General features: G+C 46.1%; 1 protein-coding gene across 1 annotated transcript in view; it reads left to right on the top strand.

The window, feature by feature from the left end:
• igdcc3 (immunoglobulin superfamily, DCC subclass, member 3) overlaps window positions 1-953 on the top strand; it is a 28,894-nt gene extending 27,941 nt beyond the window's left edge. Inside the window, exons 12-14 of the mRNA XM_068739998.1 lie at window positions 27-162; window positions 240-450; window positions 828-953. Coding sequence (XP_068596099.1) covers window positions 27-162; window positions 240-450; window positions 828-953 — 473 coding nt within the window. The remainder of the gene's footprint in view (window positions 1-26; window positions 163-239; window positions 451-827) is intronic.
• Window positions 954-16,773: the final 15,820 nt, after the last annotated feature.

Raw genomic sequence — 16,773 nt, 5'->3', positions numbered from 1 at the left:
CTGTGAGGCGTGTCTTGTCTCCTCAGTGTCGGACGTCCCGTGTGACTGCGTGAAAGACGAGCAGGGCAGGACGTCCACTACGGGCATCGTAATCGGCATTCACATCGGAGTCACCTGCATCATCTTCTGCATCCTCTTCCTCGTCTTCAGCTACCGCGGCAGGTGGGTCCGAGCGCGGCTCGTCGACTCCTGACGCCAGGAAGTGACTCTCACGTCGGGTGCGTCCGTGTGACCTACAGGTTAAAGATGTGTAAGGCCATCCAGGCCACCCCCCAGGCGAGGAGCGGCGCGGTGCTGGAGTCCTCGTCCTCGTCCCAGGGGGCCGCTGGGCTGACCGGGACAGCCAGGAGAGCGCCGGAGGTCAACGGCAGCGTGGCGGGGAAGAAAGTGGAGGACAGCAACGAGCTTGAGAGGCTCTTCACTCAGCCCAACATGCAAGAAGCCAGCCTGGTGAGACCTCGAAGCATGACTCAGCGCAATCTGGTTAAACACGCATTGACGGCAGATTTCAATTTGAATCATAATTTCATAGTTTCTCAAAGGGTGTCGGCAGTTGGATTGAATTTCGATCAAATTCATCCCACATCTGATTTATTGAATGCAATAAGAGATAAAATCGATGCCTGGAGCCGTGGCTGTAATAAAGTGGAGTTCACCTCCTAATCAATTTCACTCTAATTCCCACTCTGATGTATTTCCAATCAGCACACGACCATTCCATCGGGAAAAGCAATTGTGAATGGGAAGCCGGTTTATTAGTATTATAACTTTATAAGTCATTTGTGTCCTTCCGGTTATCTGAATGTTTCCTTTGCGTGTGCTTCCAGTCTGATTCCTACGTGTTGAACGAAGCCCGGCTGTCCACGATACCGCTGGATCGGGTCGCAGTGGAGCGAGAGATGCCGTTCCGAGAGCCTCCTGCAGGGGGAGCAGGTCAGCAGGAGCAAGGCTGATTGCCTACGAAGGCTAATTCAGGTGGCGCTGACCACGGCGTCCACTCAGACTCCTCTCTTTCGCTCAGGTTGACTGCTGTTTCCTTTCAAAATAATATTTCCATTTGTGCAAAGTTCTTTTTTTTTTTTTTTTTTTTTTTTATCGGAACGTTGAGGATCTGCAGGAGTGTTTTTAGCCTCGGGTTCGGGACATCTCTCTTCTTAAGGACGGCTGGTTAAATGTTCTTTATTTGTACAATTTGGTCTTTTTCTTTTTTGTGGTGTCGGGCAGCGCGCAGAGAAGAGACCCTAGAAGTATTCTGCATGTCAGAGCAGTTATAGGTCTCTGGACTCAACTTTAACTTTGTGTGGCTGCCGGCGCCCACCAACCGACGACTCCACATTCCCACTCGCGAAAGACTCCAGCCTTCGTCCAGGCATTCCACGTATTCCGTCTCAGGACTTTGTTGCAGTGGTATCAACACTTTCTATGAGTTCTCATCCTTCACGCGGGAAATAAAGGCGACCGCGTGAACCTTTACGAGTCAACGAAAACCTACCTCAGCCGGAATGAATGTGTTGCGGGAAGCTTTTTTTTAGGGACGTGTCCTTCCCCTGTGGCTCGCCATCGCTTAACGTACAGACGAACTCATGGATTTGAAAATCACAGGATCAGTCGCCGCACTACCTCAGATGTCAAGAAGCGCCACTCGTCAAAGCGAGGCGGAAATAGGAGTATCCGACATAAAGCACTTCCAAATGCTGTAGTTAATGTTCTACCTCAAGATAACAATATTAATGTTGTTGCTGTAGCTGTTGTTGTTGTTTGTCTGTTTATTGCAGAATGACCCCCCCGTGACATCACAATGTGTCTGTAGAAACAATGCCAGTACCTCATGCAACTTAACAGCCTGATAACGCTGTTGCACGGAACGTTCTGAATTTGTGTGAAACATGCTCTTCCATAATGAACTTGTTATTTTTTTATTTTTTTTTAACCTAAAGATTATAAAGTCTTTTCCACGTGCCGTTTCAGCTCCGCAAGAAGCTCGACGCGTCGCTAACGGGCTGGCGGTTGCTGTCGGCGTTTGGATACGCGTTTTAAAATCGGTACAATGATTGACGGATGCGAAGCAAGATAATCGAGCACAAAAAGTCGTGGCGACTTCAAACCGTAATCTTCAAGTCTCCCAGGCTTATCTCCCAGCGCTGGCATTAGCTTAGCTTAGCATAAATACTGGACATAATGACGATAATGTCAGCACCTCCAAAAGTAGGCCGGTTTGTCTCATTTGTCGGAGATCGTGTGCCGAGCTGCTTCTCGACTTCCTCGCAGCGTATTTCCATTCAACTCTTCCAACGCTACCGGAATGGCTGCAGCGTCTTTCTCACCATCTTCTCTGTTAGTGATTTTTATTTTCACGTTACATGATCCACCCCCCTTTTTTTTTTAACAGTAGCAGCCTACTAGCCATCTGGCGCCCACGACCGTTGCTGATCGTACTCGAGCACGATAACTTCCTCTCTTGCCAAAACCGCAGTTGCAGCTCGGCTTTCTTCCTCCTGTCAATCCCGGATAGACAAAGTGCTTCATTGTGTTCGCAGTAATGGTCGCGCACAGAGAGGCTATTGACGGAGATGGATGGACGTTGAGCGGCACGCCGACTGTCAGCTTCTGTTAGGCCGAACTCACCCCAGCGTTCGGCCGGTCTCTCAGGTTTTAATTAAGGGAACATGCACGATGCTAACAGCGAGGTAGAGATGTGCACGTGTATTTAACGGTATATCGAAACTCCTGGCACGCCGGACAGAAACACAAGCAGTGCATGAACACACACACACACACATAAAGAGCGACCTTTGTTTCACGGACTAACTTTGAAAGCAGTTCAACTAGCGATTTTATTTTGTGACGGTTTCTTTGTTTTTTGATTTGAGCTGTTTCAAACGTCATCCCATGTGGAGAAAGTTTAATTCACGGTGTTCAGATCTGGTGTGGAGCACTTCCAGATTATAACCTGGTTCCATCTGGAATAATCTCGTCAAGCAGTTTCTGTGTTTCTCGCTCTGTTATGGATGGAAGAGCGACGTTCCTATGGTTGGGGTTCCCTGAAAAAGTTCCGGCTCGGATTTCTCCGTAAATCCAAAACCTTGTGCGATGAGCCCCGTCATGTAAACGATGTGAAATTGATCGCCGCGGCGCCAAATGACCATCCAATATGATTGTTAATTGATTCATTTGTTTCCAGCATATGTGGAATAATTCTGATTAGTCAAATCGTAATTTCATGTAAATGGATTTGGGAAGAGAAAATCTGCAGCAGCTCTGCATGAGAAACAAGAAGTGCTAGTCGATCATTCTTTGACCTGTGATGGCAACACTGTGATATTTAGCTAAATATTGGCAAAATAATCTCAAAATGCTGCGATCGATGGTTCCGTCTCACATTGCCAGTTAATCTGTTTGATATTTGGTATTGATGAAAATACGCAGAGTGACCTTTTCCTCTGGTAAACCCAGCCATCAGGGCCGCTTGCCTCATCATCCTCATCCCTTCATGAATAAGAGATCTGCTCTGCAGGTGATGGACTCTGCAAATCTGTCCCATGAAGTCAGTGTCAAACATCAAAGTCAATCAAAGCCTTTTGATCGATTGAGCAGTTTACAGACGCGCGTTGTGAAATCTTCCTGCAGGAATGTTTGGCGCCAAAGGGAAGAGTCATCAAAGCGTTTATCACGGGGATATTCCAACGCTCTCTCGCCCAGTGTGGCTGGTTTGCATTAAGAATTTTACATGCAGTAAAATATAAGAACTGGTGTGTGCTAAATGTCAACATTCTGTCTCTTTTTTTTAATTCCGGAACTTTAATCTCAATCGGCTCGTCGGGACAGAGTTAGCAGCAATGTTTTCAAACTAGAGAATAGAATTGCTGTGAATTATGGGAAATCAAAATCAAAGCTGTTTGAGCAAAACAAAGAATTGTGTTCATGTAGGAGCGCGGTCGCTAGATGCTTAATTAAGAAATTACTTTTATTTTGAAGAGCAGCAGAAGATGCTGATTTCATCTTCTGAACCGTCATTGATCTGAATCCCTCGAGATGCATTTTAGATTTGTAGAAATATAAAAGTGAACCACAAACTACAGAATATCCATCAATAGCAAGGGACGACAGAGAAAAGACCACCAGGCATTTTATTGTTACTGCTTTGGAAGCTTTTAGAGATGCAGTTAATTTAAAATGAGTAAAACTTCTATTTAATCTATGCAGTTGTATTTTTTTAAGGTTTGTCCTGCAATGTTTAAACAGAAAGCCATCCAAACAACATATGCATTATTAGCTGCGGCTAATGCTCATCCAGAATCAGAACATTCCGGGACTTTATGGTGGGGAAAAAGAGGAACAGAGGTGATTAAAGTCATCCCATGATCACACGTGTGTCTGTCTGTCTGTCTGTCTGTCTCACTGCTGAGATCACGGCCTTTCTGCTATGACACGATCATTCAGGTCAATATGAGATCATTTAATGAACATCGTCGGGGATTTCTGCTGTACGTTCCCACAAACTTATGCTTCTGAATTGTTCCGAGACATCCTAATTCTAAATCTGTATACATATCCACATATAGTGTATGTGCTGTATGTGTGTAAAATATGGTCTGGATTGTTATTTCCATTGTGCAAGATAAACAATGACGGTGATAATAAATTAGCTCTAGTCAGGAAATATCCAGTGGTTGTCCTTATTCTGTGTGTGTGTGTGTGTGTGTGTGTGTGTGCGTGTGTGTGTGGGTAAAGAAGCTTAATTTACAGCTCAGGTGTGTGTTTGGGTTCCTTTTGGGTTGGTTTGTGCTTCCTGCAGTCCACTGAGACGCTGGAGATCAATCTTTACTGTTCCCCACATTAACTCGCGGCCGGCTGGCCAGACGAAGCTTATTGGAAACGAGATTCCGAGCTCCCGGTCGATGAAGGCCAGTGCCGGACTTCTAATCACTGAGAGTCCCGATGCATGATTGAACTTTGGGACAAAGGGGGATCCAACACGGATCAATCGGATCTTCTTCCATCTCTCTCTCGTGTTCTGGATTATGCATCAAAGGATTTTTTTTTTTTATGTAGTAGTTGTGACTGTTTTTTTTACATTATACTCACATATTAAAAGAAGCTGGGATGTGGGAATACCTGACAGCTGTGGTGGTGGCTGCGGCGGCTGATGATTCTAACACTGACGAGCTGAATCCATCGGTGACTTGCTGAGGAGGTGGAGTCCCGACCGTGCAGAAGCTCCATCGCTGGCCGGACCACCTCACCTGGGCTCCTGATCCTCCTGACCCCTCCGTATTTCCGGAAGTTTAGGGGCCTCCATCTCCCAGAGGGAGGATGGGGGGGTGCAGCTGTCTGCTGGCTTCTCACGGCGCATGCTTTTAGTGGCTCAAAGGGAGCAGCCTAGAGAGGAGGAGGCCAGAGGTCACGCCGACCTCTTACCTCCTACCTCTGGTTTTTATTTTCTCCCTTTACTTTTACCGTTTCCAGATTTCCCAGCCATAACAAATTTCCCAGGTGACATCCCTCCTCCAGGTCACCAATAATTAAAACTGTCCTGTCAGCTCCCTTTGATATTCCATAGTGTGTGTTCTAATCTGGTACAGATTACCGCCGTTGTCCGAAACAACAAGTTGTAAACACAAAGGCTTGTTGTGAAGCACTTTGAGCGGTGTGCAACTTCTTTTACCAGCAGTGACATCATCTTCCTACAAATGCAGTAAGGAAGTGTGCAGGTGGATCTGATGACAGTAAATAGTTTCACAGCGGCGTGTAAAACCGGCAAATCTCCAGCGGTCGAGATGATCTCCCGTCCATAGCGTAAACCGGATCGTGTTCATGTTTGTGTTTGTGAATAGGCCAGCGTGGTTTAGGAACACGGTGTAAATCTGACACTTCCCGCATCCCTTATCTCTCGCCTCTGGTTCCAGGCTAAGATGGCGTTCCCGTGCGGTGAGGGTGACTGATGGAGAACGTGAGCGTGAACGTGATCGGGGCCGCAGGAGACGTGGCACTGAAAGTATTAATGGAGTGACTGTTTCTGGGTAAAGGAGGGCTGATGGGATTGCAACGTGCGCCGGGGGAATCGTTCTGCAGGAGCCGATCATGCGAGCCGTACCGCAGCCCTTCTGACACATTTACACTTGGATGTGTTTGAGAGATAAATCGGGTGGCCTTTGCAGCGGCGCCGAGAGCTGGGCTTAAAATGCAAAGATAAGCAGTCGTCATGTGTGAAGGAAAAACCCCGTAGCCCCCCCAACGTTCTCATTTCACACATTCATGCTAACGCAACCACTCACGGTTAGCATGTGCAACATTGCCCCCCGAGGAAAAAAAGGGGGGGGGATCGGCAGAGGAATCGCATCCCTCCCACCCGGCACACACACACACACACCCACACACACACACGATGGCGGTGACGTGTGGAGAAGGACAAAGACGGAGGCGAAGACAAAGAGAGCAAGGGATGGAGATGAAGGGGTTGTTGTGGAAAGCAGCGTGAAGGATGCTGGAGGAGGAAACAAATCACGGATAGTGCGAGGATGGAGAAGCAAAGGCGGAGACGGACGATGTCCTTTCTCAAGTTCAAATCAGAAAATACATTTCCAGAGGATTTCAAAAGAGAAAAGTCTGGCGCTGATGCGCTCGTCCTTTTTTTCTCCTCCTACGGCTTCACATCCAGCCGTGAATTCAAAGCCGACAAAAACTATGAAGAATCTGTTTTATTTTGTAAATCGCAGAGCTCGTTTTGCAGGAGTTTGTTTGTTTGTCAACAGGGGGGAAGGCAAACCGAAGAATCCTTGGATTCATCCTGTGCAACTTCTTACTTCCTCGATGACGATCACAACTCTTTCATGGGAATGTTTCTCCGTGTCTCCATTATAATTTCTCCCTTGGCCGTCACCAAAAGGGAGAGACCGGGAGCCTTTTAAAACATCAGACATGCTAATTGTTAGCCTCATGCTAGCTTGCTAATATTTAATAAAGCCAAGCATCAAAGAGAGAAATAATGTTTTCTTTTTAAATAATTTAAACATCAATCTTTAATAACTCAGTCATAGCAAAAGGTCTAGGTTAACTTAACTTAGCTGATTTTTCATCGTCTAATCTCGCTGTCTTGTGCCAAGGTCGAGTTCCAAGGTCGCATTGGCTGGAACTGAATACAGTTGTTGCACGGAAAAACGGCGAATGAAGCGATATATTCATCCATCAATGACGGAAACATGGAAGAATGGATCCCAACTGCACCCGGACCCAAGATGTCCTATCGTTCTCCATCTTTACCACCCTCCCCTCCTCTCTCTCTTTGTTTAATCATCATATGGATGCACAGTGGGTTTTAATTAAGCTCCAGAGTGTGGTCACGCACCGGGGACAGGACTGAACCAGTTGCTATGCTAGCAGCAGAAATCTACCGCTCAAAGCAAACGGGAGGATGGAGACGGGTAGCCGAGGAGATGGGCGCGTTCCTTACTGGTGGCTCGTTCGGGGCAACAAGCAGAAATCCTTCCAAAGGAGGAATCAAACTGATGATTGTACGGACTGTTAATTGATTCGAGCTCCTTACGAGGAATGGCAACAAATTTACATGAAAATCAATCCAGCTGATTACATGGGCCGATCAATAAGGCACCCGTCCGCTACAGACAAATGCATCACAGCCACGCATTTGTCGTGCAGCCGTAACAACCAGAACATGTTTAATTACTCCAAAATGTACGGCCGCTATTTATTCTAACGATAAATAACATCTAAAGGTTTGAATTGATTTCAAATTTACAAAAATGGTTCAAATTTTTTCCCCCAAAATACTTAAAATAAAATCAATTACACAGGGCTGGTAGAAATAAAAGCATTGCCCGGCTACTTTTGTTCCTCTAATATTAAACGCGTATGCGCTTATCTGCTAGTTAGCATGTTTTAATTTACTGTTGCTCCATTAAATGACGTCTGGTGGGTTCCCGGCATTTATCTCTGCAATGCCACAACAAGAAGTGGAGTGGAACGCCCCTCTTAACCGAGACGCTCCGCCGTTCGTTCTTTCTTCTTCTGCTGTTGTCCTTTGGCATTTTATCCAACAGACTGTTCCTCATAAATCACCAGAACACACCCTGCATAAACAGGGTACGTTCAATGGTTTACTATAAAATACAGTTTTCACCAGATGGAACTAATACAGCTGGTCCTTTTGTCGTTAAGCAAAACCCCCATTGTCCAACAACTTGGCCAACATTTAGTGTGGTCAAAACTTTTTTACCCTGCAATGCGCTGCCGTTAAAACATATTGTATTTTACTGTATTTTGTAAGGCAGTAACTGAAACACGCCCCTAGGTGGTGCTGTAGCACTGCATATCGTTCTGCTGAGCCAATCAATTTGAGTTGTTTGTCCTTCGTAGGACACCGTAGGTTACTGATGTTCTCCAGAGGGAGCCATGTTTAGCTCAGTACTCTCGTAGTGAGACAAGGAAAGCCCTTCACCAATGGAGAATAAATAAAGGAGGCTTTCCTATCGACTGCGGTGAGTTTTGAGTGTGTCCTACACAACATTGACTTATAGATGTGCACTATTATGTATAACGGTCAACGAAGGCACTTAATTAAGTGAGCATTTTTAAATGTCGCAAAAAACTGTAAAAACAGTTAATTTACCAATGAGTTTGTTAAAGAAGTAACTGTTGGCACTCTGGGCTTGAGTATTTTGTAAAGTGGAACGCGTCATTAAATGGTTTGCCGATCCATACAGTAACATTCGTGACCCGCAAGTCAGATAAAGCAGACATGAAAATGGATGAAGATTTTGTGACGGATGCGTCCTCACCATCCGTAGGTAGAGGATTAAACATGGTTTGTCTTATTTGTATTATTTTTATACTTTATAATGTCATTGAGTTTCCGTCCCTTTGTGACAGCAGTGCTGCCCTCTGCTGGATTCTATTTTTTATCGTATTAATTGTGTCTCAGGATAGCAGACGGATCAGCCATTGCGATCGAGGGCACTGATGGAAAATCCGTGTTTTCCATGTTTTCCACACAGCTCTGGCATCTGATTTTTAATTTTGGCTCTCCGACACGGAGATAACGCTAAAGACGTCAAGCTGTCTGCGCAATCGCTCCAACAGTCGGTCAGGAGAACGAAGAAACATAACATCCCCAAGGAAAGAAAGAGAGCTCTGTTCCTCCGGTCCTGTCTAAATGAGCTGACCGGCTTCTTGTGTGGATCGACTCGCTGTATTTGCCCAAACTCTTAATTGTTGTGAATTCCTGGGTCTCACACAACGCTCCCACCAGGGACCACAGACCCGGGTGGCCACCAGGACTCGGTTGCTCGGTTGCTGTGCTTGTGAGGTTGGCGGCTTCGACTTAGGGGCCAACAGAGGGAGCCGGGGGTAAACGGGGAGCTGGTATGGGTGAGGTCAGCACATGGGGTCATGGAGAAAGACGTATACGGGTCAATATTTGCCCAGCTGCTGGATCGTGATTGGTGGAGAGGGGCCTTATGGGTTATTCAGGAATTGTTTTTTCTACCCTGTTCAAACACAATATTGTCAATCAAACTGGCGATGACGGTGGCTTATTTACACATTTGGCAAATTCAAAGCGGCGCTATTCAGATCTGGCTTGTCTTTAGCTGCTATAGAGCCTCTCTCTGTTCAGCTAGCTGGTAGCTTTTTTTCTATCCGCTGTTGGTTTACAGAGCTGGAACATACATATTTAAAATCAGGAAAGACGAGTGAAAGAAGTAATAAATTGTTTCTTACAGCAAATTATTTCTCATAATTAGTCCTCAGGGAGGAAATCAAATGTCAATGTCAAATCTGGGTCAAAACATTTCATAATTAAAAAATAAATACATTATAATTAGATGTTGATGGTGAATTCCAACGAAAATTTATTTTGATCCAGTTGTGGCACCAGTAGCAGTTAGCCGCTAACTCAAAGAAGGACAAAACCCCAACTTTAAACAACTTCAGATCCGGGGAGACGGGACTATCCTGTCCAGATCGGCAGTCAACACTCCGCCTCCGGTCACGGAGCTTCTGTTTAGCCATCTGCTTTAGACCGCGCTCGGCACCGACGGCAATATAAGCGCCACGATCTGGTCCGGATTGTGAATGCAGCGCATTATCCCACTCTGCCAGGACAACCTGCCAGCACCGGCACAGGTCATTAATTTTAACTGTTTGTCTGAATAGATGCTCTGGGACATTTGCTTTAATTATAGTATCCTTTAAAGTTTATTATTATTATTATTACACTCCGATTTGGCAGCAAACAGAGTCTAAAACGGCTCGTGTCACTTCATGTCACTTCATGTTCAAATATATCTAACTGGAAAAACTTGAATACAGTGTATTTTTTTCTTTACCTTCAAATATTCAAATATTTGTTTCAATGTGTCGCTCAACTGATGAGAGCAGATGATATTTCAATCCAGGAAATTAAGCCTAAAAGGATTGGCTCACATGATGCGATGAGAATAAACTTCAAGTCAAGTTCTTGACTGAACTAAAAACTGCTCTGGACGAACAAAATGTTCCGTTTTGAAATAAGCAAAGCCTGAAAACAGCTCGGCAGAGCTTGCGGTTTGTGTGGAGAAGCCTGCATCGTGGGAAAACACCATAGAAGTGATTGTCTGACAATAACCACCTTTGTGCTAACTTAACTACCAAAAACATAAATCTGCACCTGAGGCTCTGATCTTCCTCTTCCTCCAAACACCTGCCGCCCCGATAATCCTCTCAGAGTCACCTTCCATTATTCTCCTGCCCTCACTCATCCCAGGAGAATTTATTTCCACTGCCTCATCTGCTTTCCCACATCCAGCCTGCAAAATTCAGATCCTTAATCCTGCATCAAACACGCCCACATCTATTAGACGTAACTAATATTTGGTTTTTAAATTAGAGACGACTTTGTTTTTTTTTTAATGGAGGACGTCCCCCATTAAATTTCTATTGTTCCGCATCCATTTATTCACTTGCAGCTTGCATATTCTGTTGCAGCAAGGCACAGAATCTTTTTTTCATCCTCTTTGGTGAAGAATAAAAGCAACTTGAAGCGAGAACATAGGAAAATAAGGACTGGCCTGAGGGTGCGCTTTAATCCCAGCGTCGTATTCCGAGATTGGATCACGTGGCACGATTGCATTTTTGGCTCTAAAATTGCATCATCGCCCACAGGATGAAGGATGGCCGGGGTAATGGGTGCGCCTACTTCTGTGGTGAAACGCAGGTTCCCATTTTGAGCCCGATATAATAAAGTCTCAGTTTGGGGTAAGGCGATGGGTGGATGGCGGCGGCCACAGGCGGAGGTCATCGCGGTCGCCGGTTTGTCTCATCAGATTAACGAGCCGGAATGTGGCGGCGAGGTAAAGGTCAGGACGGTTGCTGTTGCTACCCGAACCACCCCCTCCGCCATCCCCTTTGGTCAGTGCCCTTCTTTACCATCGACAGCTCACTCAATAAGCATTACTCTCAACTGGACGCAAAGTGGGCGGACCCTGCCGCACTGCTAATCGCACGATCGATAGATGACCGTGAAACAACGGGATCTATCAGTAAAAGTATGCGCGACTAACTGAGTCGCTTTAGATGGTGATGTGAGGAATGCAGTGAAATAGCAACGATAATGTGGTTGGAGCCGTGCATGCTGGGAAACGGGCTCGTGTAAATATGGATCGCTGCGCCTTTGTCCCATCATTGCAGCGTTACAGAGAATATTTGACGTGACCTTTATGCTTTGTTGTTTCAGAGGCACGACGCTATTGGTCTGCATGGCTGGTAAGGTACGGATGACAACTCCCAAAACACACACACACATTGTTTGAAACACTGCACAGGGAAGAAAAGCACTGCCACCTGATGGTCAGATATTGTCACTGCAGGAAATGCATGTTTAAAATGAGTCGATTTGCTTTTTGACGTAATCTTTTTTTTTAAATGCCTTTAGAAACGTACAGTATGGGCCTCAAAATGCAGAAGCGTGCAATGGGAACGCAGGAAGTTGTAGATTTACATTCTCGAGTAGCGACTTTAGCTATAACCTTTAAACTCTCCTGGTTCTTGTATGGATGTTTCAGAGAGCTTCTGGGAATCAACGAACAATCTGGATCAATTTGTTTCCCCTTAATTATACTAAGAAAAGGGGACAAATGTTCTATAACTTTTTAGCTTGCCACGCAAAGATGTATTCGAGCCCCTTTGTTCGATTTATTGCTAACAAATAGCTCCTTCGCCCTAATGTTCCACCTCATTAGTCCAACGCGAACACATTTAGCTCTCGTTGCTGGTCTTTCCTCGCCAGATTTCTGCTTTCTGTCTCAGCATTGAGTTTCGTACAGATTTTTAAAATGCTTTCATTCAGCTGAAGCCTGAACCCGCATCGATAAAGCCTCGGGTCTCGCAGCAACGGTGAGACGAAACTCCCTGGAAAGTTCTTGAAAGTTCTTGAAAAGCCAATGGGAGCTGCAGAAATGTCACGCTGTCAGTTTTACATGCACTCTAGATGTTCACACATGAAGCTTTGGGGTCATGCCGTGCGTGTGTGTAGTGTGTACATGTGTGTGTGTGTGTGTGTGCGTGTGTGTTGTCCCAGAGGGATGAACCATCCAGGTCATTGAGGCCTTCCTGCTGAGCATTGCTGACGTGTAGCTACAACAAGTTCTGTATCTTGCTGTCAAGATGGAAAGCACCTATCCATGCACGTGTGCGCGCGGGCGCACACACACACACACATATACACACACACACTCTTCCAGGCCCATCAGTCACCCGGTCCTTCATATTGCTGTGTGCAGTAAACCGAGCGGCACCGAGGTCGTCGTGGAGACGTGCGTCCTCTTGCAGTACATGTGTCTTTGTCTCCTCTTCTGCTTGCGGCGTCCAACGTCTCACTCGGGATTTGATAGGATCAGTTTGGATTCATGTGTCCAGAAGCTCCTGCATCCAATCAATATCTGGGGATTTGTCAATGCTCCCCGGAGAAGCTGCCCCCCCCCTCCATTCGCCATCCTCTGACTTAACCCCTGCACCTGCAGACGCTTCTTCTGTGTTTGGCATTGATTTGTTGATAATGTGGTTTAGAACAATACTGCAACGTTGGCTTGGCCCCGCCGCAGCAGTGTGTGGAGCTTCTCACACATTAATCATCGTTTTCTGTGATCCCGCTTATTGCACCGGTGCAAATTCAGCAGCTGCTGATGCTTTAGATTTCAGCCAAATGTGAACACAAACTGGTGCCGAAATGACTTCTTTGTTGTTGTTGTTGTTCTCCAGTTTGTTCTGTTATTTTCCCTTTGTCATAGCACATTAATTTCACCCTCACACGCCTACATTCGTGTACAGACTCACTCCGCCCGCGCACGATGCTTCTCACACACAAAACCGGCTCATTTTCAAACACGCAACCTCCTGCATGGCCGCTGATCTGTTCTGTAATATAGAATACTTTGTTTTTATTGTTAATGCTAGCAAATGATGCATCTAAACGTGGTTTCATCGTACTTTTCATTCCCTGCTGTTAACCTTTTGTACCGATGATTCACCTGGGGACAGTTTGACGCCGATCTGATTCGGTTGCTCTAATCAGCGTTCCCTTAAAATCAATCCTCGTGTTTTCAGCGACGTCAAAACAACAACCGAGAACTCCTACCCAATTTGCATACGCACATGCGTACATCCTGAATAATTCATCATGCGTAAACACTGACAGCACTGTTCTCGGGGAGCCGGGAAGGCAGCGTCGTTTTCAAACGCTCCTCGGTCGATTCTGCTTGTTAATTTCCAATCTGCATAATTGCGAGCTCATCGCCAGCGAGCGAAACCCGTTCAGGTCATCATTGTGTTCTCATTGGGAGCAGCGTTCGCAGCCACACATTAAGCAGCGCGTTTCATCAGGAACCGTGAATGCACAGCCTCAGATTTCACGCTGCATCATCTCAGCATCCGCTCTTCTTCACATTGTCTGCCGCTTCTCATTCCCCATCACTCCTCTCCTCAAACGCCATTATGGAAATGCGGCAACAATTTGGGAGGGGATTACGGCGTGTGCTTTAATGCACAAGAGAGGGGGGGGTTCTTGAGTCTCTCTTTCTCTTCTGGCTTCTTTAGAGGAGGAAGAGATTCTCCGATTCTAAGGAGGGATGCTAAAAAAAAAAAAATTGGCGATGTTGATTCCACGGCTGGAGACGCATCCAGTCAGCAGGGCTTTAATTATTCACTAATTCTACACGGTCGCGCTCGGCATTGATTCGAAAACATGCACGAGGATTGACACCAGTGTGTGTTTGTGTGTTGTCTTTCATCTAATGTGGTCTCAGAACATTTGGGTCAAGCTGGCTCAGAATCACTGAACTCAAATATGACCACGAGCTGAAAGCTGCAATCTTTAATCTCGGAGCGCTCGGAGAGCACAGACCTCCGCCAAGCACCTCAGTCCCCCGATGTTGTGATTTACACCAAAAAAATAGGTAATAATCTATAACACTATTGATTCATATACTCAAAAATCTGAAGCTTCGGCAACCTAGCTTAGCATAAATATGGTAAAGAGAAGGACACAGCCTGTTTCTGTCTAAAAGTAACTCGATGGATGTTAAAAACAAAAACAAATCTCCTGTCATGATGAAAATATTTTAACTAACTAGTCTAGACACATTTTGACAGATAAACTAAGCTAAGCTAGCTGGTGGCTAAACTAGCCTCATATTTTCCCTGGAGAAATGCGACTGGTGGGATTTATCGTCACTAAATGGAGAATCTGTTGCGTCTTTCCTTCTCATGTGTCACGTCTGTAATCGAAAAACCGCTTGTGTGAGGAGGAAATGGCAAAAAAAACAGGTGGGGGGGGGGGGGGGCACGGCAGTCAGATTATTATTGTCTGCTGAAGGACTGCTGAAGGTCAAAGCATGGCAGAGCGACAGATCTGTTCATCCGCATTCTCGTCCTCCATCCGCCTCCATCACTCCCCACCCATTGAGTCCCAACGAGCCCCCACCGACGGACCCCCCCGCCCCGCCCGTCTCCCATCGAGAGGCCGCTGCCTATGAACGGGACGCCGCTCAGATCAATTCACCTTCTGCCCTTCATCCGAATCACTCAGACGCTAATGAAAGAAGAGGCGGAGCCTCCAGCCTCCGAGCGGCATTTATCAAATGAAAGCAGAGAAGACTTTCATTTCACTTCCCGGAATGTGAAACGCAAATATTGCATCTTAATTTAAATATATGCTGCTTTAATCCTGCGCCTGGGATCAATTACACCGCCAATCACTCGCTCATCAGTTTACATGAAATTCACTCTTGCTCTCAGAGGATCTCGATATAAGCGACTATTGGTGTCAATTTACAATCTCATTATTTTTAATACAAGATTTTTTTGAGCTATAAAAAAAATGATGCAACTTTTATTCTCCCATATGAAACAGTTATTTTGTATATAGCGCGGGGAAATCTTTATTCTGATGGTTTGAAGGTCAGCAGAGGTCGCTCTGTCCGTCTCTAAGGTAATAAAGGAAGATCTTGCAAACTGGGGCCTCTGACAATTGGAAATCCATCGTGATTAATTGATCAGCACAATCCAGGGAATAGAACTTTGTCACAGGGTCAATTGGCCCAAACGAGAAAAGGAGAAGAAATGGCCAAATGGGGTTGTGAATCACGTTTAAAATAAATTAAAAGAATTAAAAGTGGTGAAGGAGCCACATTTCTGTAAACCAGACAAGAAAAAGAAACAGCATATAACTGAGAGTGTTCACGGCGTATAAATGACTAAACGATGCGTGATCAATGGCCTGCTGAAATATTCACGCAGCGTTTTCTCCTGTGCTTCATATTACAAGCGGCTTTCTTGTTCTCGTCAGGCAGGGGAGGCGAACATTATCAGGGGTGGCTCCCGTGTGTCGGATAACGGAGGAGATAATCGAGGTCGTGGCGTTCGGTTCGGGTCACGCGTGTGGCTGCCCGGCGTTCAAATCGGGCCTTACAGCGCCGAGCAGATCCGGAAACCATAAAGACGATCAGGTCAATCTGAAAAGCTTTGGATGCAATCGCTGAGATGAAACTCTCCTGCCGATGCTCGGCGGGACGGGAAGGCCGGAGACGAGACGCTTTCCTGCACCCCGTTTCATTATTGAGACGAGGACAGGCTCCGATGTCCGACCGGACGCCGTTTCCTCCAGACGCCAACCTCCTTCTCCTGTCGCTCAGCAAAGGCAGCGCCATGAACGAGGGTCGCCCACCTCCCCTCAGGAGAGCTCATTATCTTACACAGAAGAGTTCCCCGAGAAGGGCGCGAGGCATGCCGACCCCTACCCCCCCCCCCAAAATAAAATGCATAAAATGCAGGTCAAGAGTGTCAGACGCAAAACACAACACGGCATTCATGGCAGGCAGGCAAGCCCACAATGCCGGGGAGGACGGAGAAGTGGACTTTACCTCACCAGCAACGGGGCCACTGTTATGGAAATGCACGTTTAAAAAGGTGAATTGTAGGTTTTGTGTCAACGGCAATGGAGTTTTGTCCCCCCCCCCCGGCCGACACACACTTAAACTAAGCAGCAGCCTCGTCGGTGTGTGTGTGTGTGTGTGTGTGTGCGTGTGCGTGTGTTACAGGCTATCGGTATGCTGCCAATTGTCAGACTGGAAAGCTGTTCTTTCAAATCAGCAACAAAAGGCTCGTTCCCAAATGTTCGGTCTGCGCAGAAACATTCTGTTTCCCTCCAGAATGAAGTAAAAACCAGTCCGGCAAAGACAAAGTGTGAACAAACAGGGAACACAAAAAAAGGATTTATCTACTCGT

The sequence above is a fragment of the Brachionichthys hirsutus genome, chromosome 1, assembly GCF_040956055.1.
Source record: "Brachionichthys hirsutus isolate HB-005 chromosome 1, CSIRO-AGI_Bhir_v1, whole genome shotgun sequence".
Classification (NCBI taxonomy): Eukaryota; Metazoa; Chordata; class Actinopteri; order Lophiiformes; family Brachionichthyidae; genus Brachionichthys; species Brachionichthys hirsutus.
The sequence above is the reverse complement of the archived record's forward strand: the minus strand, read 5'-3'. Positions and strand labels throughout refer to the sequence as shown.